Raw genomic sequence first — 26,174 nt, 5'->3', positions numbered from 1 at the left:
TATATTGCTATATACTTCCCTCTTAAGACTGCCTTTGCTGCATTCCAAAGATTTTGAACAGTTGTTTTTATTTTCATTTGTTTCCATGAATTTTTAAAATTATTTTTTAATTTCCTGATTGACCCATTCATTCCTTAGTAGGATGCTCTTTAGCCTCCATGTATCTGAGTTTTTTACAACTTTCTTTTGTGACTGAGTTCGAGTTTCACAGCATTGTGGTCTGAAAATATGCAGGGAATGATCCCAATCTTTTGGTACCGGTTGAGACCTGATTTGTTACCCAGGATGTGATCTATTCTGGAGTATGTTCCATGTGCACTAGAGAAGAATGTGTATTCTGTAGCTTTGGGATGGAATGTTCTGAATATATCTGTGAAGTCCATCTGGTCCAGTGTGTCATTTAAAGCCTTTATTTCCTTGTTGATCTTTTGCTTAGATGATCTGTCCATTTCAGTGAGGGGGGTGTTAAAGTCCCCTACTATTATTGTATTACTGTTGCTGTGTTTCTTTGATTTTGTTATTAATTGGCTTATATAATTTGCTGCTCCCATGTTAGGGGCAAAAATATTTATAATTGTTAGATATTCTTGTTGGATAGACTCTTTAAAAGTTTTATACAGTGTCCTTCCTCATCTTTTATTACAGTCTTTGGTTTAAAATCTAATTTGTCTGATATAAGGACTGCCACCCTAGCTTTCTTTTGATTTCCATCAGCCTGGTAAATTGTTTTCCACCCCCTCACTTTAAATGTGGATGTGTCTTTGGGTCTAGAATGAGTCTCTTGCAGACAGCACATCGATGGGTCTTGCTTTTTTATCCAATCTGATACCCTGTGTCTTTTGATTGGGGCATTTAGTCCATTTACATTCAGGGTAACTACTGAAAGATATGAATTTAGTGCCATTGTATTGCCTGTAGGGTGACTGTTACTGTATATTGTCTCTGTTCATTTCTGGTCTATGTTACTTTTGGGCTCTCTCTTTGCTTAGAGGACCCCTTTCAATATTTTTTGTAGGGCTGGTTTGGTGATTGCAAATTCTTTTATTTTCTGTTTGTCCTGGATAACTGATAAGCTTTTTACAGCTTCTTTCTTTTGCATAGCTGTAACACTGCATGTGATTAATTGCAATGAAATAAACCTAAACAAACACAGTAAGCAAAGATGTCAGAGATTAAGCTTAAAAAAAAAACAACCTCTCATGTATTACAGAGTAATATACCAATCCTCATTCCTATTTCCTGTAAATGAGATTCTAAATTAATAATTGTAAGATACACTTGAATTTACAAACAGATCTGGCTTGGTAAGATTCCAGTCTTTTATTGGAGACGTACTTGGTGAAAAGTCATTTTGACTCAAAGTTTGTAAGAAAGAATATGAAGGAATACAGTAAATATACTTCAAATTTGACACCTCAGGTTCAAACCACCTCCTTTGAAAATGGCAGAAGCCTATTATAGATTTTGAAAACCTCCGAGAAACAAACATGGTTTATAATCAGGAATTATGTGCTTTTAATTAGTTCTGAGCAGTGCAGTAAAAAAATGATACATAATGTTTAGGGAGAAAGATGGAAAAGAAAAAATTTAACCAGGAACTTATCACCAGTTTTTTACAGCTGACACCTAAATATATTTCTGGAATGAACAAATTTGGATAGTCAATAATAACTTTCTTAAAGCCTCATTAACTGAAATTATAGATTTCAATTTTTTGTATGTATATATATTTTTACTTTTGTTATTTATTTTTTAAAGTAATCTCTATGCCCAACATGGGGCTTGAACTCATGACCCTGAGACCAAGAGTCTCATGCTCTACAAATTAAGCCAGCCAGGTGCCCCTACAATTATAGAATTTTAAATCTTTTTTCATGTTTTTATATATTAGCTTTCACTTAGTCACATAAATCATACTCTTTCACGACTCGGTTTATTCATTTGAATACCTGCCTTTAGATACCAGGTGCTTGATCTAAGTTTTCAAGTAGAGTTATTATTCAGTTTACATCATACTACTAGTTGTCAACAGTAGTTAAAACAGGATCTTAAAGCAGAGGTCAAAATTAAATCAATATTTAGGTTAAAAAGGATTATAAATCATACAAAAGGTCACGGAACATAAAACATAACTGAGAAACTGAGAAGAATTCGATGTTTAAAATGACTTTTCTTCTTAAAGATAAGTTGTCAGGGGCGCCTGGGTGGCTCAGTCGGTTAAGCGTCTGCCTTTGGCTCAGGTCATGATCCCAGGGTCCTGGGATCGAGCCCCACATCGGGCTCCCTGCTCAGCGGGGAGTCTGCTTCTCCTCTCCCTCAGCCTGCTGCTCTGCCTGCTTGTGCTCTATCAAATAAATAAATAAAAAGCTTTAAAAAAGAAAGATAAGCTGCCATACACATGCATATATAGCCATCTAATTTGACTGTGGAGGCTACTCCTGATAAATCTGTTTTCCTCAGATGCACTTATAAAATTCATGAGAACAGCACTAATACAGGACCTCTTAAATATTTTTAAAAACCTAGTTAGGAGCTAAGGGACTTTTCACACAGTGAGAAAAACAACTGATATACATTGTTAATTTTTTCAAGTAATGTTATGTACAGTTTTATTGCCAGTATATGCACAACAGTAAGCATAGAACTATAAATACACAATGTAATTAACAGTAGAAAACAAAATTGTTACAGGTAAAGGGGACGGGATATAGAGAAACTATTTTCCTGCTGCTAGAACAGAAACGAAGGGAAAAGCCTATGACAAATCATCCATCCAGTACTCTTGTCTTAAATTCTTTACATACATTTCTACATTTTTTTCAGTTAAACAAAGAAAGTACAGATAACTCTGTAACAACAGCAAATTGCTTCCCTAATAGCTATTTGCCTTTCCAGTCAAATTCACTTCATGTTAAGGATTTTAAAAAAAGTCAAGATGAGAAATCATTAGTGTCCTGGTTCCGAATGATCTAATTTGCCTTTCACCAAACTGTTAATTTTTGAAAGTTGGCTGCACATGAAAAGAATAGTTGTAGCAAAAGGTGATTAAAAAAATTTGTTAAAATGTAACAGAAAATCACCCTTGAAGTAGTTTTCCAAAAGACACTACAGGCAGCAGCTCAGTTACAAGGATTAGCCCTGAAGAGGTAGAGAATTTGAGTCCATTACACAAAGATAATAGCCTTACACCATCTTCTCTCTCATCAGGATCAATGTTTTCAAGTAAGACAATTTCATGGTAAAAGGAAACCAGGTTCCACCATTTAAAGAAAAGGTGCTGGTTGACTCCATATCTCAATAATAAGTTTGTTTATTAAATGAGAAACAGAAGACGGTCAAGGACACACATGCACTTGATTTTTTTTTTTTGTCTCTTTCCATTATCAAGTTTATTCGTAAGTGAATTTGAGATTAATAAATACGAAAAAGCATCATTCACAACAAAGATAAACAAATCAAAAACCCTGCAATAAAACCTTCTATTTTAATAAGCATCGAGAAAACAACAGGCAGATGATTTGGTGCAGCTTTCTTAAGGGATCTTAGAGGGGACATGGTTTTAAATAAAGATGGCAAGATCAACAACCAACAAGCAGTATCAGTGTTACAGAACTGGCTGATTCTGTAGCACTTTCTCTGAGGTCTTAGTTTTAAACTATAGATCACCCCAAAGAAATTGCAACTAATGACATGTATCACCATCACACCAACAGAGTCCAGCTGTAGTTCAAATTAGTCCTGCTTTGTTTCACATCATTTCAGTATTTCTAGCATAGGACATGATACGGAACAAAACTCCAAGTAGCAATAAAAATATTATTCTGCATTTGAATAGAGGCAAAAAAAAAAAGTTTTAGACTGTTAAACTTTTAAAGCTTTAAGCATTCCTCTTTAACCAGCATTTAAAAAAATTTATACAATCATAACACTGGCAAAGGTTAATGGGAAGACAAAGAAGTACAAACATGTGAAATGATGAATTCGATTAAAAATTACTTTGTACTGATCAACTGATGTTAATACTGCTTCTTCTTGAATTTGGAATAACTATCATAAAAGTTACATGCAGACTGAGGACAGCCCTCTGTTACAGAAAATACAGAACAAAACAAAAAACTAAAAGTGGGAAAGATGGTAAGTTCCAAAAGATGTGTTTGAAAATCTTCTTTCCTTGATGAGGGCGGTCTGTCCTTCCTTTAAGGGGCCTGGTTCACTTTAATCAGCGTCACTAACTTTGTCCAGAAACATCAGTAGTGGGGTCAGCTCCTCCAGAACCTGTCTGTGCACGTTTGATGTAAAGATTCAGTAGCTTCATCTGTAGATTCAAGCCAAATGTATGTCATTCAGCAAATCATAAATTACAGTAAGATGCTCATTTAAAAAATTATATACATATATGAATTTAAAAAGAGAGATTTTAGACTAAGTTACACCCAACTGATTATTGATAATTAAGAATTACCAAAAAAAAATTTCAAGTCTCAGTCTGTTCACAACTGAGTATTCTGTTTATTTATTTATTTAAGTAATCTCCACACCCAACATGGGGTTTGAACTCACGACCCTGAGATCAAGAGTTGCATGCTCTTCCAAGCTAAGCCAGCCAGGCACCCCTGAGGACTGAGTATTCTAATATTCCTTTTCAAAAAATGTTGTAGTGACAGCATGTAAAACTTAAACTTAGAAAAAAGAAGTCACCATTAAGACAATAAGGACAAACATTTGAGCAACATGTGCTACGTAATAAGCTAACTACTTCATACTATCTATCTCAACAATACTTTATAGATGAGGAAATCAAGATAGAGGATGTGAAAGTCAGTGCCTGAAGTCACACGGGTAGGTAAGAAGTGGGCCAGCATAGGAAATTAGGCACTTGGGTTCCAGGAACCAAGATCTTAAACAACTATAACATTACCCTCCAAGAATGTTCTTGATTTCTCTGTATCACTTTATGGTCTTTGCTAGATGAGATCATATTTTTATAAAGTTTTAATCAATGCATATACAATTTTGTGCTTTCCTTTTTTTTCATCTAATGTCATTTCCAAGTATTTTTTCAACATAGCTATGTTCTTCATATGCAACTGGCTGCCTAGTATTCTGACAAACCACTTATTTTTAAAAATTTTTTTATTTAAACTTAATTTAATTAACATATAGTATATTATTAGTTTCAGGGGTAGAATTTAGTGATTCATTAGTTGCATACAACTCCCAGTGCTCATTACTTCAAGTGCCCTCCTTAATGCCCATCAACCAATTATCCCATCCCCCCACCAACCTCGGCACCAGCAACCCTCAGTTTGTTTCCTAGTGTTCAGAGTCCTGACAAAGTACTTAATTTTAGTTCTTCTACAGACATCTCTGGATTATCAGGACACAACTTGAGCTTATCACAAAAGTTGGGATTTCTTCTTTGAAAACCACTTCGTTGGGGGTGCCTCACTGGCTCATTTGGTAGAGCATGTGGGGCTCTTGAGTTCAAGCTCGGTGTAGAGTTTACTTAAAAAAAAAAGAAAAAGAAAAAAAGATGGGCGCCTGGGTGGCTCAGTCAGTTAAGTGTCTGCCTTCGGTTCAGGTCATGATGTCAGGGTCCTGGGATTGAGGCCCATGGCAGGCTCCCTGCTTGGCGGGGAGCCTGCTTCTCCCTTTGCTTGCACTCCCCCTGCTTGTGCTCGCTCTCTGTCAAATAAATAAAGAGGAAAACAAAAGAAAACTGTGCTGTTTAAGTCTCCTTTTTTAACACTGATTCACGGATTTTTAACCTTGTGTTCATGGGATTCAGGGACTCAATGAATCCTCTGAAATTTGTGTAAAATTTTCTGTATTTATTTATTTTTCATAGGATGAGATACTACCCATATCTCAAAGTGGTCTGTAACTCAGAAAGTGTTAAGAACCACTGCTTTAATCTATCTATAACTTACATAAATATTTAATGTAAGGTGTATACCGAGCTTTATAGGTATTTTCTCCACCTTTTTGCTATTTTATTTTTTATTTTTTTAATTTTTTTTTTTTTAAAGATTTTATTTTATTTATTTGACAGAGATAGAGACAGCCAGCGAAAGAGGGAACACAAGCAGGGGGACTGGGAGAGGAAGAAGCAGGCTCATAGCGGAGGAGCCTGATGTGGGGCTCGATCCCAGAACGCCGAGATCACGCCCTGAGCCGAAGGCAGACGCTTAACCGCTGTGCCACCCAGGCACCCCTATTTTTTTTTAATTTTTTAAAAAAATTTTTATTTATTTATTTGACAGAGAGACAGTCAGCGAGAGAGGGAACACAAGCAGGGGGAGTGGGAGAGGAAGAAGCAGGCTCCCAGAGCAGCAGGGAACCCGATGCAGGGCTTGATCCCAGGACCCTGGGATCACGCCCTGAGCCGAAGGCAGACGCTTAACGACTGAGCCACCCAGGCGCCCCTCCACCTTTTTGCTATTTTAAAAATAAATTTGATCATAGTAATGACAATAGGTAGGGTTTGGGAAACTGTTTAAATGAGGATGAGTGTTTCCTGCTAACTGGTTCATAAGCAACAATTCAACAATCATAGTTTATACTTGCCTCGTAAAATAAATTTCAGTGTTTGATGGTATCAAAGAAATGAGGAAAGCAAGACTCTTGTTTTTAAGTCTTTATCTAAAAAATTTTTTTTATTATGTTCAGCTAGCCACTGTATGTACATCATTAGCTTTTGATTTTTTTAAGCTTATTTATTTAAGTAATCCTTATACCCAATATGGAGCTCGAACTCATGACTCCGAAAGCAAGAGTCGCGTGCTCTTCTGACTGAGCCAGCCAGGCACCTCCTTTTATTTTTTTAAAGTCTTAAGGGCCAGCAAATATTTGATTATCATAGTTCATAGGGGAAAATTAAAGAAATGTTCAAGTGTTCCACATTTTGGGAGATATAAAGTAATCCATGAATATATAAAACCACTATTTATTCTTCTTTAAAAAAGGGTATTTATTTATGTACTTATGTATTTAAGTAATCTCTATACCCACTGTGGGGCTCAAACTCACAACAACCGAGATCAAGTGTCACGCACTCCACCAACTGAGTCAGCCAGGTGCTCCAACCACTATTTATTCTTAAATAGTCCTTGGGGGTAAGGATTTGGGTGTGGGTGTGGGAAAGGAATCCGCTGGCTGTAGGCATTTCTTTCACAGCAACCTACCCTGCTTGACTTCACCTGAGTGACGAATGTGAAAGTAGAAACCGTTAAAATTCAAGGAGGAATGAGTTGGATGCTCAAGGCCCAACTTGTTCAAAGCTGAATAACAAATTTACCCTTTAAAAAACAAACAAAGAACTATATCTGAAAAATGTACCACTGTCACCACCTTTAGAACAAAGCTTCACTACTTACTTTACTGCCAGTGAGCTGACTGAGATGTGGTTTTAGTTCATCACCAATTACCGCATGAACAGCCACCAGGCAGAAGACACAAGCTTTCCGAACACTGCTCTCTGAATTATCATAACCCTAGGGAGAAAAGTCTTTGTTAGCACTCCTGGGGGAATCTGAAAAAGTACCATTCCCATATGGACAGAAGAAGTGGCAGGGAGAGGAAGCTTTAGTGACTAAAGTTAATCCCCCTACTTTTCCCGGCAGAAACGTGCCCTTCACCTCTCCACTTCCCCTTCCACATCTCCACTCCACTATTAGCTTTCCTTATCAGGTTCTACCTTATTTAGCCTGGAAAACTGCCCCTTTGCCAACCTGCTCTGTAAAGTCTCCAGATGAACCCTGCTAAAGCATTCAGCTGTAGGAGGCCCAAGAGTGCTTCACTATTGAATGAAATCTAAACAGAGTGAAACTGGGCCTGGCAGTCAAGGTACTCCTATAATTGAGGCTGAAGTAAGCTCAACATCTGTCCCATCCCTACCATTACCCTAAGTTATTCATCAGGCAAAAATTTATTCAGTACCCACTATATGAATGATTTACACATACCATGTACATTCTGTTCTTAATACCAAAGTACAAAGAAGAGATTTGGATCTTATCTTCCAGGACCCCACAATTTAGTGAGCAATATTAGGCTTAGAACAGAGTCAAAGATAATACTAAAGATGCACAAAGAAATTAATGATTAATTCTCTTCAGGAGTGGTTTTATTATATATACTATAGAATATTACTCACGGAGTTACATTATAGAATATAATTTATTGGATGGAAAAGTTAACAATTTATGATTAAGCAAAGCATGTTATAAAATACGATCCCATTATTAAAATGTTTATGTGGATGGGTTTGTTTGCATAGAAAAAAACCACATCTATGACTGTAAATTAGTAACCATTTTGGAGAGAAATGTGGCAACACCTAGGAATTCTACTTCTAGATATATACATATATGGAGATATAAGGAAGTTCACTGCAATATTTATGTTATTTAAAAAAGGGAAACCCAGACAGTCTTCAAAAGATGAATGGATAAACAAATTGCAGTAGTCACATTAATGGAAATTACTCAGCTATAAAAAATGAATTAAATTTTAATACATGTTATAACATTGATGAACCCTAAAAACATTTCACTAAATGAAATAAGCCAGCCACAACAGAACAAATACTGTGTGATTCCATTTACACAGGAACCTATAAAGCAGAAAAGAGAAAGAAGAATAGAGGTTACCAGGGGCTATGGGGAGAGGGATAGGGAATTATTAATGTGTACAGAGTTTCTGTTTGGGATGATGAAATATGTTCTGGAGCTGGATAGTTGTAATGGTTGTACAACATCATAAATGTATTTAATGCCATTAAGTTTTATGTTATATATATATTCAACACACACACACACACACACACACACACACACACACACACACACAGAGCTAGTTATGGAAAGTCTTTGCTCTGAATACCCAAGACAGCAGGAGGCTTGGTTATGCCACTAGTGCTGCCTACAAAGTGCCTAAAATAACCGAATTGCAAATGTATCATAATTTATTCCTCTAAGTTTTGTTTCTCACCTGTATTAGGCCTGGCATGATCTCCGGCAAAAGCAAGTTAAGGGTTTCCTTGGATACTCGCTCTATCACTTTTGTTTGCATTTTGATTGCAGCCAGATTAATTGGGTAATCTGCAGTTTGGATGATAGGACAAAGCACTTTGATGCACTGCTCTGGACTGATTGAAGTGGCCAGCACTGACGCAGCTTCCTCAGCAGATCTCACCACCTTAAACAAAGAGCAAACGTGTAAACTGGAGTAAATCTTTAAAACATTAGACTGTGTACTGGAAGTACAAACTTTATGAAATATGCACTACAACAAGATATCTATAATTTGTTTTGAAACTACCACAGTAAACAAACACACCCAAAAAGTGAGGGTACAGATAAAACAGAGTTGGCAAAATGTCAGTAACTTTTGAAGCCAGAATGCAGTTTTTTTTGTTTTTTTTTTGAGAGAGAAACAGAGAGAGGGGTTGTGGGAGAAGGGCAGCGAGAGGGAGAGAGAGAATCCTAAGCAGGCTCTACACTCAGCACGGAACCCGACATGGGGCTCGATCTCATGACCCTGAGATCATGACCTGAGGCAGTCAAAAAGTTGGAAGTTTAACCAACTGAGCCACCCAGGCACCCCAGGCTAATGCAATTTTTAAATCATACTGTGGTCTAGCTGTAGTGGGTGGTGGAGGCTCCATTTATCTATAAGGTGACTGGAGTCCTCTACAACAGCCATGGTGAAACCCTGCTCACTATCAGTATCCTCATGTCCAAGGGTATTCATGCCCTTTTCATCACATTATTACAAAATAAAATATAAATAACCTTGGGGCACCTGAATGCTCAGTTGGTGGAACATGCAACTCTTGATCCTGGGGTTGTGAGTTCAAGCTCCACATTGGGTGAAGAGATTACTTAAAAATAAAATCTTTTTCTTTTTTTTAAAGATTTTATTTATTTATTTGACAGAGAGAGCGAGACAGCCAGAGAGAGAGGGAACACAAGCAGGGGGAGTGGAAGAGGAAGAAGCAGGCTCCCAGCGGAGGAGCCTGACATGGGACTCGATTCCAGAACACCAGGATCACGGCCTGAGCCAAAGGCAGATGCTTAACGACTGAGCCACCCAGGCGCCCTCTTAAAAATAAAATCTTAAAAAAAAAATCTCATTAATGGGTTATCAAGTTAACATGCTATTCCCCCTTATGTTCATAATGATTTTCTTTCTCTGTCTTGGGCCTGGGGAGGGCTGACACTGATGTTATAATGAAGAGAAGAAATGGCTGTCTATCTTAGTAGAATCTGTAATCTATCTAGAGATGGTCTTGAGACCATGTAAAAATTGTTGCTTTTGATTCTACTTTAGTAGTTTCTCACTTTGGATCTCAATCTATGAGACGTACTGAGAAAGGTACAGTGGCAAATATACTGGAAGTCAGAAGACCCAGGGCTTTTTTTTTTTTAATTTTTATTTTGTTATATTAGTCATCATACAGTACATACCCATTTTTTTTTTTAAAGATTTTATTTATTTATTTGACAGAGAGAGACAGCCAGCGAGAGAGGGAACACAAGCAGGGGGAGTGGGAGAGGAAGAAGCAGCAGAGAAGCCTGATGTGGGGCTCGATCCCAGAATGCTGGGATCACACCCTGAGCCGAAGGCAGACACTTAACAACTGCGCCACCCAGGCGCCCCCATCCCCAGTTTTTGATGGAATGTTCCATGATTCATTATTTGCGTATAACACCCAATGCACCATGCAATATGTGCCCTCCTTAATACCCATCACCAGCCTATCCCAATCCCCCACCCCCAGGTCTAATTTTAGATGTAATGCCTAAGGAATGTCAATTTTACCTTTTGTAAAAATAGAGATGCCAGGCCTTATTTGGGTCAGAAGCTGGATAACTAAACTACAAATATTAGTTTTTTTAAACCTTCAGCAAGATACTACAGACGTTCCAGTACTAAACACCACCTAAATTAAAAATCTAAATAAAAACCCACATAGATTTAGAAGTCATGACTCACTCTCCTACAAGACTTACAGCCATATCTTCTGAAAACTGAATTACCCAGAGGGTTTTAATTTCTTCAAATCCTCATCAATACTACTTTCTTTTCTTTTTCTTTTTCAGATTAATTTATTTAAGTAATCTCTATGGTCAACGTGGGGCTTAAACTCAAGATCCCGAGATCAAGAGCCCTATGTTCTTCCGACTGAGCTAGACAGGTACCCCCAAATCCTCACCAACGCTTCTTCCTATCTTTCTTCCTCATGTATATGAAGTGGTATCTCCCTGTGGGTTTAGTGTATTTTCCTAATGAATACTGATATTGGGCATTTTTCATGTGCTTATTGGCAATTTGCATATCTTCTTTGGATAATGATCCATTCAGGCCCTTTGCTCACTTTTTTTTTTAAAGATTCATTTATTATTTTTGAGAGAGCAAGCGAGGGCGAGCAGGGGGAAGGGGCGGGGGGAGAGAAAAAGAGGGGGGGAAGCTGACTCCCCACTGAGCACGGAGCTGGACACAGGCTCGATCCCATGCTCTGAAATTGAGTCTGACACTCAACCAACTGAGCTACCCAGGCGCCCCATCCTTTGTCCATTTTAAATTGGGTTATTTCTCTTTTTGTTGTTGAGTTGTAAGAGCTCTTTATATACTACCTTATCAGACATATGATTTGCAAAAATTTTTTCCTATTCTGTGGGTTGTCTTTCCACATTCTTTAGAGTGCCCTCTGAAGCACAAAACTTTTCTTTTTTTAAACATTATTTTTTGTGACACTAATTTTTTATTTAATTTTTTGAATAAACTTTATGCCCAACATGGGGCCTGAGCTCATAACCCTGAGATCAAGAGTCTCACGATCTACTGACTGACCCAGCCAGGTTCCACCGAAGCATAAAAGTTTTTACTTATTTTATTATTTTAAAAAAATATTCTATATTTTTTAAAGATTTATTTGAGAGACAGCGAGTGAGTATGAGCAGGAGGGGCAGAGGTAGAGGGAGAGAGAATCTCAAGCTGACTCCCAGCTGAGTGTAGAGCCCAACATGGGGCTCGATCTCAGGACTCTGAGATCATGACCTGAGCTGAAACCAAGAGTGGGACGCTTAACTGACTGAGCTACCCAGATGCCCTCAAAAGATTTTAAGTAATCTCTACCCCCAATGTGGGGCTCGAACTTACAACCTTGAGATCAAGAGTCGTATGCTCTACCAACTAAGCCACCTGGGCATCCTGAAGCACAAAGTTTAAATTTTTTATAAAGTCCAATTTATGTTTTTGTTGTTGTTGTTGGCTACTTGTGCTTTTGATGTTATATCTAAGAAACTATTGGTTAATCCAAGATGACAAAGATTTACACTCATGCTTTCCTCTGAAAGTTACAGTTTCAGTTCTTACATTTAGTTTTGATCTGTTTTATCTCACTGCTGTTTTTTAACTTTCCTTTTTTTGACCCCTTTTGCTTAGGTCTTGGTTCTACCAGAGGCACCTAATGCTACTGCTCTGGTGCTATCTCTTAGAACTGCAGTCCCTACTTGAAATTTCCTTTTCTAATTATTTCTGAAACTTAATAAAAATCCTCATGATTATATCATCAACGTCATTGGTGGTGGTGGGTATATTCTAATTATAAAGAGATGAGACACAGGGAGAGATAAACCAAGAAACAGATCCTCAAGTATAGAGAACAAACTGGTCACCAGAGGGGAGGTAGGGAGGGGATGGGTGACAAAGGTGATGGGGATGAAGGAGTGCACTTGCTGTAAGGAGCACTGGGTGATGTATGGAAGAGCTGAATCAGTACACTGTACACCTGAAACTAATATAACACTGTATGCTAACTAACTGGAATTTAAATAAAAGCTTAAAAGTCTAATTTTTTTTTTTTTACACAACTATAAATAGATAGATGGGACAGATTTACAAGACTCTTTCAGGAACGATGTCCTCATTATTTTATTGAATAAACTTTGAACAGATATCTAGCTCCTATAGGCACTTTACCACTTTAAAATAATGATTCTTGTCTTCAGCAGTTATTTCAAAAAAACAAATTCTTACTGGTAAGGGGATAGTGACAGTTGGTGAATTCTAAATTAGAAAACTACAAGTCAAATTAAGAAGGAAAAAATGAAATCAAGATTATGTCCCAGAGCTGGCTTATTTTAGGCAAAAGACCATGATATCACCATAATTCATTTAACAGAAAAAATATGATTGTATCTTCATCAGATATATTACCTGGAAAATCAAAGTTAAGTGTTCATTTGATTGAAATGATTGATTCTCTTCAAGGGTATTCTTCAAGCAATGTTAATAATACGTTTCATGCAATAAGAGCAGAAGAACTAAGAATAAAAAAATAATTTAATGGTCAGGTGACTTACCTCCTTATGAGGATCTTTATGTGCTTCCAGTGTTTTCATGACAGTCAGTTCTGCATAGTTTTTAAATCTGGCTGGTTGATGCCTTAGGATTTCCCTTAAAACCTTTAATGCCAAAGCCCTGATTGTAGGCTAAGAAGAAATATTTTCATGTTTTTAATATTTTGGGTTATAGACAATCTTCTACATTTTCCATTTCTGTAACTTAAGGTCTTAACATTGGGGCAGGGATAAGTTGTAGACAACTGCACAAAGTATATATGGTATATTACATAATTAAGTTTTCACATCTCTAGTTGAAAACTTAAGTCACACTTTTTATACTCGTAGGAGATCAAGAACCAACATCCTATGAAAAAGGAAACTACACTTCTGAACAGCTAGTTTAAGTATGCAAAACAAGTCACTTGTACTCTCCTACGAAACACTATCAGCAACCTTTCATTTTTCCCACTGTCAACTGTTCAAAAACATTGAGCTATTGGTTTAGAAGAAAAAGTACTCATAATGAAAATTTCACACAGGAAGAAGCAGTAAAAGAGACTGATTTTCCCAATTTCCAAATCTGTGTAGCTCTTGATTAACAGGCAAGGAAAGGCAATCCAAGACAGAAAAACAGGCTATTATTTACATATCCTGCCATTTACCTCTTTATCCCCAAGGGTTTCAAGCAATAGAAGTAATATTGTTTTGAAGTGTTCATCCCAAACACCGAAAGATTCTTCCTGTGTCAGTTTCATGAGTTCATAGAGGGCAATTTTTCTTTCTTCTACACGTTCATTATGGTTAGACAGCTCCTTCAATAGCTCTGCGACCAGGTCAGAGTGGTCTAGGGAAAGATCTGGCAAGAGGACATAACGTTAATTCTGTAACTTTATAGGTCAGCTCTCATAAGTATGGGGATGACAACTTTAGAACATTATGAAACAGACAATGTTAGTTTTAAGAAAAAAAATGACTAATTTTCTTTTCCATTTTGTCATCTTGAAAATACCAATTCTAGTTTAATGAAAATTCACAGAAAAAAAAAAATACAATGGACCCCTATATACCCCTCCCCCAGATTTAACAACTATCAAGATCTTACTATTCTTACTTCATCTTCATCCCTCCCCACTTTTTTTCCTGAAATATTTCTAGTAAATGGCAAAAAGATCATTTAATCCATACATACATCAGTATGCATTTCTATGGTGTTGTGCCAGGAGGCTAACAATGTTTGGGTACTCCATTTTTAGTGATATTAATAATGACCACTGGATTTAAGTGGTGACAACTTGATCCCACCATTGTACAGTTCCCCATCAACCTTTTTATTTTTAACAGAGAGAGAGAGAGGGAGAGAGAGAGAGCCCTTGGCCGGTGGGGAGGGGCTTAAGGGAGGACAGGGAGAGAAAAAATCCTAAGCAGGCTCCATGCCCAGCACAGAGCCTGATGTGGGGCTCAATCCCATAATCCCAAGATCATGACCTTAGCCAGAATTAAGAGCTGGACATACAAGGACTAAGATACTTAGGCACCAACAACCCATCAATTTTTTTTTTTTTTTAAGATTTATTTGAGAGAGAGTGAGACAGTACGTGCATGTGAGCGGGGGAGGGGTAATGGGAGAGGGAGAGAGAATCCCAGGCAGACTCCAGCTGAGCCCAATGCAGGGCTGGATCTTATGGCTCCGAGATCACAACTGAAGCAGAAACCAAGAGTTGGACGCTTAACTAACTGTGCCACCCAGGTGCCCCAATCAATCTTTTAAAGTAATGATTTACCCACTGCTTGTTGCTGAATTATTTTATTAGGAATTAAAAATGGGCTGGAATTCTTCTGTAGAGAGTAACTTTATCAACTAGAGCTATTTAGATTATCCTGAAATATAATTTGGTAGAAGAGGCAGAATAAATACTTAATATTTTCCCTTAAATTTCACAGTAGAGTTGGGCGCAATGATTATCAAAGAGTTTTCATTTGTTTTTGCTTTCTTTTTTGAAGTATAATCATAAACTCACAAATTTTATGAATGTTAAGGGACACTTATGGTGCTTTGAGTAATTTTTGTAGGAAAAACAGTTACATCCCAAAGTTCATATTAAAACATTACAGAATACCAGAATTCTTCCTAAATTCTTTTGTTGGTAAAATAAATGACAAATTCAGCCCTTCCGGGATTTGGGGAGATGGTGGCCTGAGCTTATGCCATAGACTCTTTTCCTTAACTCCTCTGGAATAAAATAACCACAGAGTATGGTGCCTGGGCTTGGAAGATACATCTGGGGTCACCCCTGCTCCCGAATCTCCAGGGAAGACAGTTGACTCCATGGAGCTATACTGTCTGTAGGGTCCACTTGGCAAAAACATGCTGGTCTTCCATAGGAAAGGGTTGCCACTTATGCTGATCCTAATAGGACAGAGAAGTCTTGTGGATCTGGCATCTGGGAGATAGCTATTGCCTACAAAAGCAAAGGCTCAAGAGGAAAGAGCCCGCTTCCCAAAAATAAATCTTGAGATTGTGGTTTGGCAGATGGTTCACTACTGGTCCATGAAAACAGAAGCTACTGTGCCTCATCTTGCCAGCTGGTTAGCCACTGACCTAGAGATACCAACAGTCTGACATCACAGGTTGTGGGGAACCCACACCTATAAGCAGGGGAAAGAAAAATTACATTTTACTTAAGGGGATTCAGAAACCTGAGGAAAGGAAATCAAGCTGAACCATTAGAATAGATGAGTTCGGGAGTGCCTGGGTGGCTCAGTCGGTTAAGCACCTGACTCTTGATTTAGGCTCAGGTCATGGATAGCCGGGTCGTGGGACTGAGCCCCATGTTGGGCTCCACAATGGGCCCAGAGCCTTAAGATTATATCTCTCTCGGCCTTTGCCCCTTCCTCCACCCCCTCTCTAAAAATAAAAAGAATAGATGAATCCAACTAGAGTTAAACTAACACATGATAGGGAAGGGAAACTGAACCAAAATGTAGTGACAAGATTCACTATGAAAAAGAAGTTTATCATGACTTCATTCATGTAACTACAATTAGAGCACTAACACCCTCATACACAGAGCACAAAATGTGATTGCTGAAGTTAAAAATGAGAGAGAGTCTGGAAAGAAGGATTACCAAGGTGAACCAAATTGGGGTTTTTGAAGAACCTCTGTAAAATGCAGAGCAAACCATAAAAAAGAAATTTGCATTCAAAGATGACATCTTAACTTGGAGGATAAAAACTGTCTTAAAATAATTTCATTATATAGACCAATACTGGAACAGTGCTGCTGTTTTAACAGCAGCTACTGCAGCAGGATAAACGCATCTCTATAAACCTCACAAGTCACTCCTGCAAAGTCACGTTACCAGACTTTCACTGATGTCAGAGGATCATTCTATTAAGAGTGCACTTTATTTCAGCTCAATAAAGGGAATTCACACACACACACACACGAATGCTTTCAAAGGAATGCAGCTCTTTTCTCCATGAATATAGGCTTTGTAATTACTCTAGGAGATAATTAGAAGTGACATGACATAAAATGGCCTGAACACATGAAACAGGAAAAGAATTTCTGCCAAAGAAAACACTATTTTGTTACAAAACTGATTTATAGGATACAAATAAGATAAACCTAAAGTACTCTGTTAATTAAGATAACGTGTAACTGTATTTCCTCATGAGCGGCATCATGGTCATGCAAAAAGAAAGGCTCTGGAGTCCCACTAAACCTGTGCCTCTTTGTTCAACAGACACAGGTTCTTAATTACTGTGGAGGCTCAGTTTTCTTATGAGTAAAATGGGAAGAGAGCGTTGACTTCCGATGGTCATAGTGAAGCCCATAGTGGGCTTGGAATACAATAAACTCACTAGTATTAATTTTCTTTGTGTTCTTATGACAAATATTGGCATGATTCCAATTCTGATATTTATGCTGCAGTGCTGAAAAAATATGGGATATTCTTTTCATTGGCAAACTTTGATAAGAGTCTCTCTTGAATAACAGAACCATCTCCCTAGAAGTAATATTCTGGAATATTATAGTCCCTGGTAAACTTTACAAAGAACATAATTAAATGTGGACATCAGTGGAGTTTTAATTTTTTTTGACTTGTTAATTAAAAAATATTTATCACTAATATGTGTATCTGTCTGTAATGTGTATAGAAACATCTGAATAATAAATATACTAAATATGTCTCAGAATTTCAAAACGATTTCTTCTTATAGAAATTCTGAAATGAACAAAATGATTATCTCCTGCCCAAAGTTATGGACTTTAAAAACAAAAAAGGGAGGAGAAATTTTGCACTGGGGCAGACATGCAAGGAAAATCAAAAGAGCAACGGAGGTCAATAAAATTAAAAAGAATGGGTGACGTTAGCAATGTTCACAATAAAATAATGCCAAACAAGGTCTTCCCTATTTCAAATTTAAAAAGAATATAAACAAAAACAATTAATTTCTATATGAAGCTTAGAGCAACTACTATTTTGCTTAACTAATGGCTTATCCATTTTCAAAGAGTGTTCAACATAAAATGGCTGTCTTATGGTTCAGAAATCAATCAAGTATTATGCTGCAAAGAAATACTTTTCTCAAGTTCAAAAATATTCTACCCAGTTTAGATTTCAGTTATATAATTTCCAATGATGTCTTCCTTTATTATTTTTTTATTTTTATTTTTTTAAAGATTTTATTTATTTGACAGAAAGAGAGACAGCCAGCGAGAGAGGGAACACAAGCAGGGGGAGTGGGAGAGGGAGAGCAGGGAGCCCGGTGCGTGGCTCGATCCCATAATGCCGGGATCATGCCCTGAGCCGAAGGCAGATGTTCAACGACTGAGCCACCCAGGCGCCCCAGATGTCTTACTTTAACAAATGGAAAATATAAGATCTTTAGTAAAGGAAAAGAGAATCAGTTACTAGTGGGTAATCTTTTTTTTTTTTTTTTTTAAGGATTTTATTTATTTATCTGACAGAGAGAGAGCTCACACAAGCAGGGGAAGCAGCAGGCAAAGGGAGAAGCATGATTCCCTGCAGAGCAAGGAGCCCAACGCGGGACTCGATCCCAGGACCCCAGGATCATGACTTGAGCTGAAGGCAGATGCTTAATCGACTGAGCCACCCAGGCATCCCCCAAGTAGGTAATCTTGCTAAGCTGTCAAAGTTTTGGCTTTGTGATATATTAACTCTCTTAACATAAGTAGTTGGTAAAAACATGATTTCTCAGCCTCATAAATGAAGAGATTTTTTTCCATTCATCAAAATTACAAATGACCAGCCCTGGGGACACAGATTCCTGAGCAGAGTAAGTGGGTTTCCATCCATGTGAGAGTGGCAAAGTATGGACAGGGCAAGAAGGGTGTCTACATGGAGTGGTGAGAGCCCAGCAAGGTGAGGAGTGCATCTGTGCAAGTGAGGAGGTAATGGCAGAGATGGAAAACTGGCTGCATTCAGGACTGATCAACTAAGTAAATATATTAAAGATAATGAAAGCCAGATTTCTCAGTGTCAGAAAAAAGGTGTTTATCAATATGAAAAAGGAGGAAACCAGAATTTATCTTATGGTGCTAAATTGGAATTGGAGTAAACTCATAGCTTTTGATATAGAAATAAACAGATGTAAATCAGTGTGTGTATGCATACACACACACACACACACACGCACATTCCTTAGCTCTGGCTACTGAGAGGTCTTAGGAATAGTGATATCCCACTAGCAGTGAGTACACCTTGTGCCCAGACTCTAGCCTTTAAAGACCATTTTCCATTAAATGAAACTTTGGAGAAATGATTGATTCCAGGACTGAAGCAGGGACAGTACAACATTTTGTCATGCCAGCATGCAAGGATGGGGACATGTCAAAAGAACAGGTCAAATCAAAGACAATTTGAGCATCAAAATAAACGAGAGTTACAAATTATAATCCATTGAGTACAATGCAAACCATGAGTTCATACAGTTAGAAATATGTAAATGAAACTTTTTAAATGAATAAATTTTAATACAGTTTAAAAGTACCTCCCCACAAGACACTTATTAATTATAGAATGAGTAACTTCACAGTGGAGAAGCCTGGTAAGCACCACCATAATCAAGTGACCAAAGTTTATTATCACCAGTCAAAGGACAAAGTGAAATTGTGTATTACCTGAAGAATGCACTATCACTTCTGGGACACTGATGCCAAGAGCACATGACCTGAATCCAATCATGAGAAAACATCAGACAAACCTAAATTGAGGGAAATGCTACAAAATAATTGGTCTCTGACCTTCAAAAGTGCCACGGTCATGAGAACAAAGGAAAGACTGAACACTGAAGAAGACAACAGAGACATGATTGAACGCAATGTGAGATTCTGAAGTGGATCCTCTGGCTAGAAGATCTCGCTGGGACAACTGACAAAACTCTAATGGGGTTTAAGGGCAGGTGGTTATTAATGTACCGATGATAATTACCTGATTTGGATGAGTATATTGTGGTTATGTGGGACAATGTCTTTGTTTATGGAAAGTACATCCTAAAGTATTTGGGGTGACGGAGCATCAGTTTGGCAGCTTACTCTCAAACGGTTCAAAGAAAAGTTCTTTGTGCTGTACCCCCATCTTTTAAGCTTTTGACTGTTTTAAACTAATATATATATATATATATATTGCAGTTGAGGCAAGAAATGTCAGTAAAACCAATTTGGTCTGCCAGTGTGTGACCTCTGTACATCAATAATTTAAGAACAATTAAAGCTGCTAAAAGTAGGTCTCAGTTTACCATGCTGCTGTGACAAGGGAGGGTTTAAAGCACAGGCTCATGCTAGGTCCAATTTATTCCCTCCTGCTTTGCTGCTATTGTGACTAAACCTCAGTAACAGAGTCAACTAATTGTGACAGATCAAAACACACCAAAGTGGTAATTTTAAAGATTCTTATGTAATTTAGACTTAGTTTGACAAGCTGTCTTAATTTTGCCTTTTTGGTAATTGTGATAATATTAAGACTCTTAACATGGCCTATTGGTAAAAACATGATTTGTCAACCTTATTCATAATCAAAGAAATAAAAATGGGGGTATTTTTCCATTACCAAATTACAAAAATTAAAAAAATATTTCTAATATCTAACTTCTCAGTCTTCCTAATAATTAAGGAAATGCTCATTAGGATGGCCTATTTTATATCCATCATGGTGATGGATTTCAAAATTTTAAAAAGTTTGAACATTCTGTGCTGGTGAGGAAATCAGCACTACCTAAACTGGCCAACTGTTTTGAGTTGGTAATTGGGTAGTAACTCTCAAAATTTCAACTTATATATCCCTTAATAGAGCAATTCTAGCTCTAGGAATCTCTTAGAGTAAATCACTTATGTATGTGCATAAAAACTTCTGCAGAAATATGTTCACTGACAGCAATAATGGGGGAACAAAGGAAAACCAGAAACTACCTTAGTAACACGAGACTGGTAAGGGGGTACTTTCAAATTTATCCACACAGTTATCTATTACTTTATATTATTTGAGTCTTCAATTAAAAAAATTAATGAATTATGCAATTTGTAGAGAAAAATGTAATTCCTTCTTATTAAAAATACCTAAACCATTTGCAGTGTTTTATACTTTATATCAGTTTTTATACATTTTATGTGAACTTAACTGCACACCGTAATTGGAAGGGTAGGCAGGTAGTATATCTCTACCCTCTTTCAGATGTGACACTCAGGACAATCAATCAAATATCAGGCTGGACAGCTTAGTAAGTGTTAGAACTTGGTCCTATGCCCTTGTTCTGAGCCATTGTGAGTGTTAGAGCTAGTCCCACACCCTTGGTATAAGCCACTGAAAGTGTAGGGCTAGTCCTAAGTTGGCTCCAAATTCTAATGGTAGCTTACCCCAATTTGGTCTTGAATGCATCTTACTAGAGTTTGTTTATGATTTCACACTTTACTAAAGGGCTATTATAAAGAATGGGTAGTTCTTCAAAGGGTTTTGTCATGCTGGTATAAAAATTAATGACAATTGTGTCTAGAGATAAACTACATTTATAAGCTATAATTGATTTCAGTTGTTTCTGGGCAGTCAGTAAGGTTTTCCTGATTTTGAGGATGATCTCAGAACTACCCTGTTTATCATTCTGAGGTAGAAAACTACCAAACCACTACAAATGAGCTCCTGAAAGATGGGAGAAACATGCCCATCCCAAAGCTCCTTACTTCTTTGGGAGTTATAATAAAAGAGCACGTGTATTTCTTTTGTTCACTGATTAACAGTTCTCTAAAACACAGGTGACAAAGTATGACCCAGAACCTACCATCAGGAAACTGGTCGGCATCATCATCAAACATGGCTTCCTTGAGAGCAGACTTATTGAAGGGACTGAGGCTATCTGAATAGTTATATGGATTATAGTCTCGAGCGCGAGGAGAGGAGTGAGCAGGCATTGAATGGAGCAGTGAAGCTTTATTATCAAGGGCAGTTTGGCTTGAGTCAGTAGCATCACCTCCTGCTCGTGGATCAGGCATCCCAGGACCACCACACATCTATTAATGGGGAGGAGAAGGCATAGCAAATTAATTCATTAAAAAAAAAAAAAAATTTTATTTATTTATTTGGGGGGGTAGGGACAGAGGGAGAGAGAAGGGGTTCAACTTCACAACCCGACCTTGAGCGTTTGACCCCAGGAGTCAGATGCTTAGCTGACTGAGGCACCCTGCAAATTAATTCATTTTTAAGTATCTCTTTGAAATTCTAAAAAGATGTTTCCCTACTGCTTCAAAGTCTATTTAAAAAAGGTAACAATAAACAGCTGAAAAAAATTAAGTAATGGGAATTAACATAATAAAACTTATTTAAAATGTCAAAACTTAAAGATTTAAAAATACCCCCACAGCTGTGAGGGCAAGGAACAATCATAAAAGAATGCTGTTTCTAATGATTCCTATAGTTCCCTTGCTAATGGCTTGACCAAACAATATAGAGTGAGATTACCAAAAGCTTCTCTATGCCAGTTAAAGATATAAAAGGGCTTTCATTGGCAACACAGAACTAAAAGCTGCCAGATTCCATTATTAAGGTAGTAAATTACACAATGACAGCATGTCAACAAAGTATAAGAGAATCATACATATATATATTTTTATAAAAGGCCTGCTGTTAAAAAAAAAAGGCCTCAAGGACTATAACTTTTGAAAGGATGCCTGATGAAGTTTGATCAAATTAACATACTTATCAAAGCATCAATACTAACACTGATACTAATACTAGTATGAAAATCATTACTACCATCAATATCACCATAGTCACTGTCTACTCACAGCAACTACATGCTAAGCCATTACTTAGGTGCTTTACAAATATTCTTCAAATATTTACTGTGCTCCTACTGTGTGCCAGGCATCGTTCTTGGCAGTGGGGATATATTAGTGAACAAAAGAGAGAATGATGTCCACGTTCATGGAGTTTACATTCTAGTGGGGGGACAGACATTTATAAACATAATGAACAAGTAAAGAATATGGTATGGTAGAAGGTGATTAGTATATGGGAGGCAGTGCAGGATTAAAGGGACCATGAGTGCTGTGGTGGGAGGAAGGAGGGTGCAGATTAGATAGGGTAGGCAGAGTAAGCCACATGAACAAAGACTTGAAGGAAGTGAGGAAATCAGCAATGGAGCTATCTGGAGGAAGGATGTCTAAGACAGAGGGAATAGCCAAGACAAAGGCCCTGAGGCAAGAGCATGCCCAGGAAGTTCAAGGAATAGCAAGGAGGCCAGTGTGGCTGGAGCAGAGGAAAGCAGTAGATGAGGCCAGAGAGGTAACAAGGGAAAAAGCCTATTGTGTAGACTTTGGCTTTTATTCTGGGACCTCCTATGGAGTTAGAAGTCAAGGAGTGAGAAAGGATGACAGGAGGCCAATGGACAGACTCAAGAAGGCCAGTCAGGTGCCTATTTTAATAATCCATGTGAGAGAATTGATGATGATGATGTTTCAAGCCAGAATAGCAGTGATGGGAAGTGGATGGATTCTGGATATATTTTGAAAACAGAACCAACAGATTTCCTGACAGAGTACAGAGATGACAGAAAGAAAGAGAGGAGAAAAGGACAATTCCTTAGTCCAAGGTTTTTGGCTGAGCAACTAGTGCTGCTATCAACTGAAACAGAAAAGAGAGCTCTAGGGGAAAAGATGAGAAGTTCAAACAAGCAGCTAGACGTAGCTAATGAGTCATATAATTTATTATACTCAGTAACTTTTAAGGTAGGCAGAATATCCTCATTTTTCTAATGAAGACACTGAGGCTTAGAAGTGATAATACAGGATTAGTTAATAACTGCCAGGAACTGGAATTTAAACTTACTTCTTTCTGCCAGAATACACTGTTTGAGCTCCCTACACTGTACCCTGCTATCTCTGAGGAAAAAAAAGTCTCAAGCAGTGATTCTTATTACTAAACTGTTACTGCTACCTCGTGTAGCTTTTGGGGAGAGGAACCTCAAATCTGAGTGGTAAGCTGGTTTTTGGCATCCAGTTAGTAGGGCTATCTGCCAGATAGGCATGGGGAGAAAAACAACAGCAGGAAAGCAGTCAGGAAGGCAGAGGAGGGAGCCCTTCAGAGATGTGCTGAAGCACCACAATGTTCTACAATTCTGAAAACACTGAGGAACCACAGATTCCATAGGAAATGGTGGGATGGCTTGTTTTGAGAAAAGTCTTCAGCAGCAGTATAAAAAACAACTACTCTCTTTTTCCCTCCCCCTCCCAAAACAACTACTCTTTGTATGATGGCAGAAGCAACAAACTGAACAATATTCACCAATGTCAGAAAAATGGGTTGTAACATTCTTAATTGGAGCCCTACAAACCGATGATGCAAATCTCTATCATTACACTTAATGGGAAAATAACCTAAACACATTTAGTCTTGTAAGACTCATGTAATCTGGCCCATGTTCCACCCTCTAACTGTCACAACAGTCCAACAGCCTCTCGTCCCAGTTCCCAACTATGTAAAACTTGTTCCCATCTAAATGTCTTTGCACATGCCACTTCTTTTATGGGATTCTTCTCTCCTAGATGTTCTATGGTTTTATTTATCCTCAATGCAAATGCCACTGACTGAGAGAGGTCTTCCCTGACCAATTAATCTAAAATAGATTCACTTTGTGTCTAACAAACTCAATAGTACTCATCTCTATCTGAAAATTTATAAGGAACTTGAGGGCAGCGACTTTGCCTTGTAAAATCCAAGACCCAGAACAGTGCCTGGCCTGTGTAGATACTCAGTGAATGCTTGCAGAGTGACTGACCCCTTAAGAAGTTACGTTTGAAAAACGACAGAAAGCAAAGTTAAAAAAAAAAAAATCCAACAAAAATCTCTTAATGAGGGGCACCTGGGTGGCTCAGTCAGTTGAGTGTCAGACTCTTGATTTCGGCTCACGTCATGATCTCAGGGTCATGGGACTGAGCCTCATGTCAGGCTCCTCACTGGACATGGAGCCTGCTTCAGATTCTCTCCCGCTTTTCCTCTGCCCCTGCCACTTGAGCACGCGCTCTCTCTCTCTCTCAAATAAATAAATAAATCTTAAAAAAAAATCTTTTAATGGAAAAGTCTGCAATCTAAAAACGTTCAAATACTCACGGAATCACTATCATCTTTTTTAGAATCCCTTTTCAATGGCTCATTCATATCTTCTTGACTACGGAAGCTGAAATTCTGAATTGCTTCAGTGACACCTCTAAGAGAGCTATAAATATCTTCAGAGTTCATATTTTCTGTGTCATAATCAAATGCACTATGAAAAAGACAACTAATTATTTATGTATAGTTTTAAAACACAAACACATTTGAGATTTTGTAGGCTCCCCAAAGCATAATTAGCAAAACAAAACAAAAACTGACAACTATAAATGGTTAAGGTATATGTCCCCTTGTCTACCCAACAAGAGCAGCTTACAATGACTAAATGCATAACCCTTAACACCTGGTTTGTCTGTCACCTTCAAAAATGTTCTGATTCACCAGGGGTCAGCAAACCACGACCCCTGAAATCTAAAAACGTTTACTTTTTTAAATAGTTGAGAGAAAAAGAAACATTTCTTAACATAAAAAATCATATAAAATTCTTATTTCGGTGTCCATAAATAAAATCGTAAAGGAATGAGCAACACTTATTTATTCAGGTGTCCTCTACAGCTATTTTCACACTATAACAGCAGAACTGAGTGGAGTAACAAAGACGGCATGGCCCACAAGGCCTGATATATTTACCATACGGCCCTTTACAGAACAGGATCCTGTGATTAAGTTACAATAACGGTACAGCTTAAAGAGAAGATAAATGTATTTTACAAAAATGTATAGGAAGGCAGAGAAGTTTTAACACTGAACATACATGTTATTGACATCTATAATCAAATTCTAAAACTCAACTGAAGATGGAATTTAGCCATCAAATTGTCACATGTGTGTCACAAGGAATAAATAAGCTAGATGTTAAGTTTGCAATGTATTTTTCTTCCTCAGATGCTGATGAAGTATCCTATAATTAAAATGCATATGATGGGGGCGCCTGGGTGGCACAGCGGTTAAGCGTCTGCCTTCGGCTCAGGGCGTGATCCCGGCGTTACGGGATCGAGCCCCACGTCAGGCTCCTCCACTATGAGCCTGCTTCTTCCTCTCCCACTCCCCCTGCTTGTGTTCCCTCTCTCGCTGGCTGTCTCTATCTCTGTCAAATAAATAAATAAAATCTTAAAAAAAAAATGCATATGATGAAATATGCTATGATATATGGCTAATAAAATCAAGTTAATAATTATGTTAGTAAATATGGACTAC

General features: G+C 37.7%; 1 protein-coding gene across 36 annotated transcripts in view; it reads right to left on the bottom strand.

Moving 5' to 3' along the window:
• Positions 1-2,592: 2,592 nt before the first annotated feature.
• CLASP2 (cytoplasmic linker associated protein 2) overlaps positions 2,593-26,174 on the bottom strand; it is a 175,634-nt gene continuing 152,052 nt past the window's right edge. For 35 of the 36 annotated variants that reach the window (XM_045798314.2, XM_045798320.2, XM_087870043.1 and 32 more), the window contains 7 exons: positions 24,978-25,131; positions 21,652-21,880; positions 14,015-14,208; positions 13,371-13,499; positions 8,992-9,198; positions 7,377-7,493; positions 2,593-4,315 (listed from right to left, as the gene is read on the bottom strand). In XM_045798314.2, the coding sequence (XP_045654270.1) occupies positions 4,229-4,315; positions 7,377-7,493; positions 8,992-9,198; positions 13,371-13,499; positions 14,015-14,208; positions 21,652-21,880; positions 24,978-25,131 (1,117 nt within the window). In that variant the 3' untranslated portion in view covers positions 2,593-4,228. The remainder of the gene's footprint in view (positions 4,316-7,376; positions 7,494-8,991; positions 9,199-13,370; positions 13,500-14,014; positions 14,209-21,651; positions 21,881-24,977; positions 25,132-26,174) is intronic. The other variant, XM_087870058.1, reaches the window with a different exon arrangement.

This window comes from Ursus americanus, chromosome 20 (assembly GCF_024610735.1).
Source record: "Ursus americanus isolate L20-20 chromosome 20, mUrsAme1.1.p, whole genome shotgun sequence".
NCBI classification, from domain to species: domain Eukaryota; kingdom Metazoa; phylum Chordata; class Mammalia; order Carnivora; family Ursidae; genus Ursus; species Ursus americanus.
The sequence above is the reverse complement of the archived record's forward strand: the minus strand, read 5'-3'. Positions and strand labels throughout refer to the sequence as shown.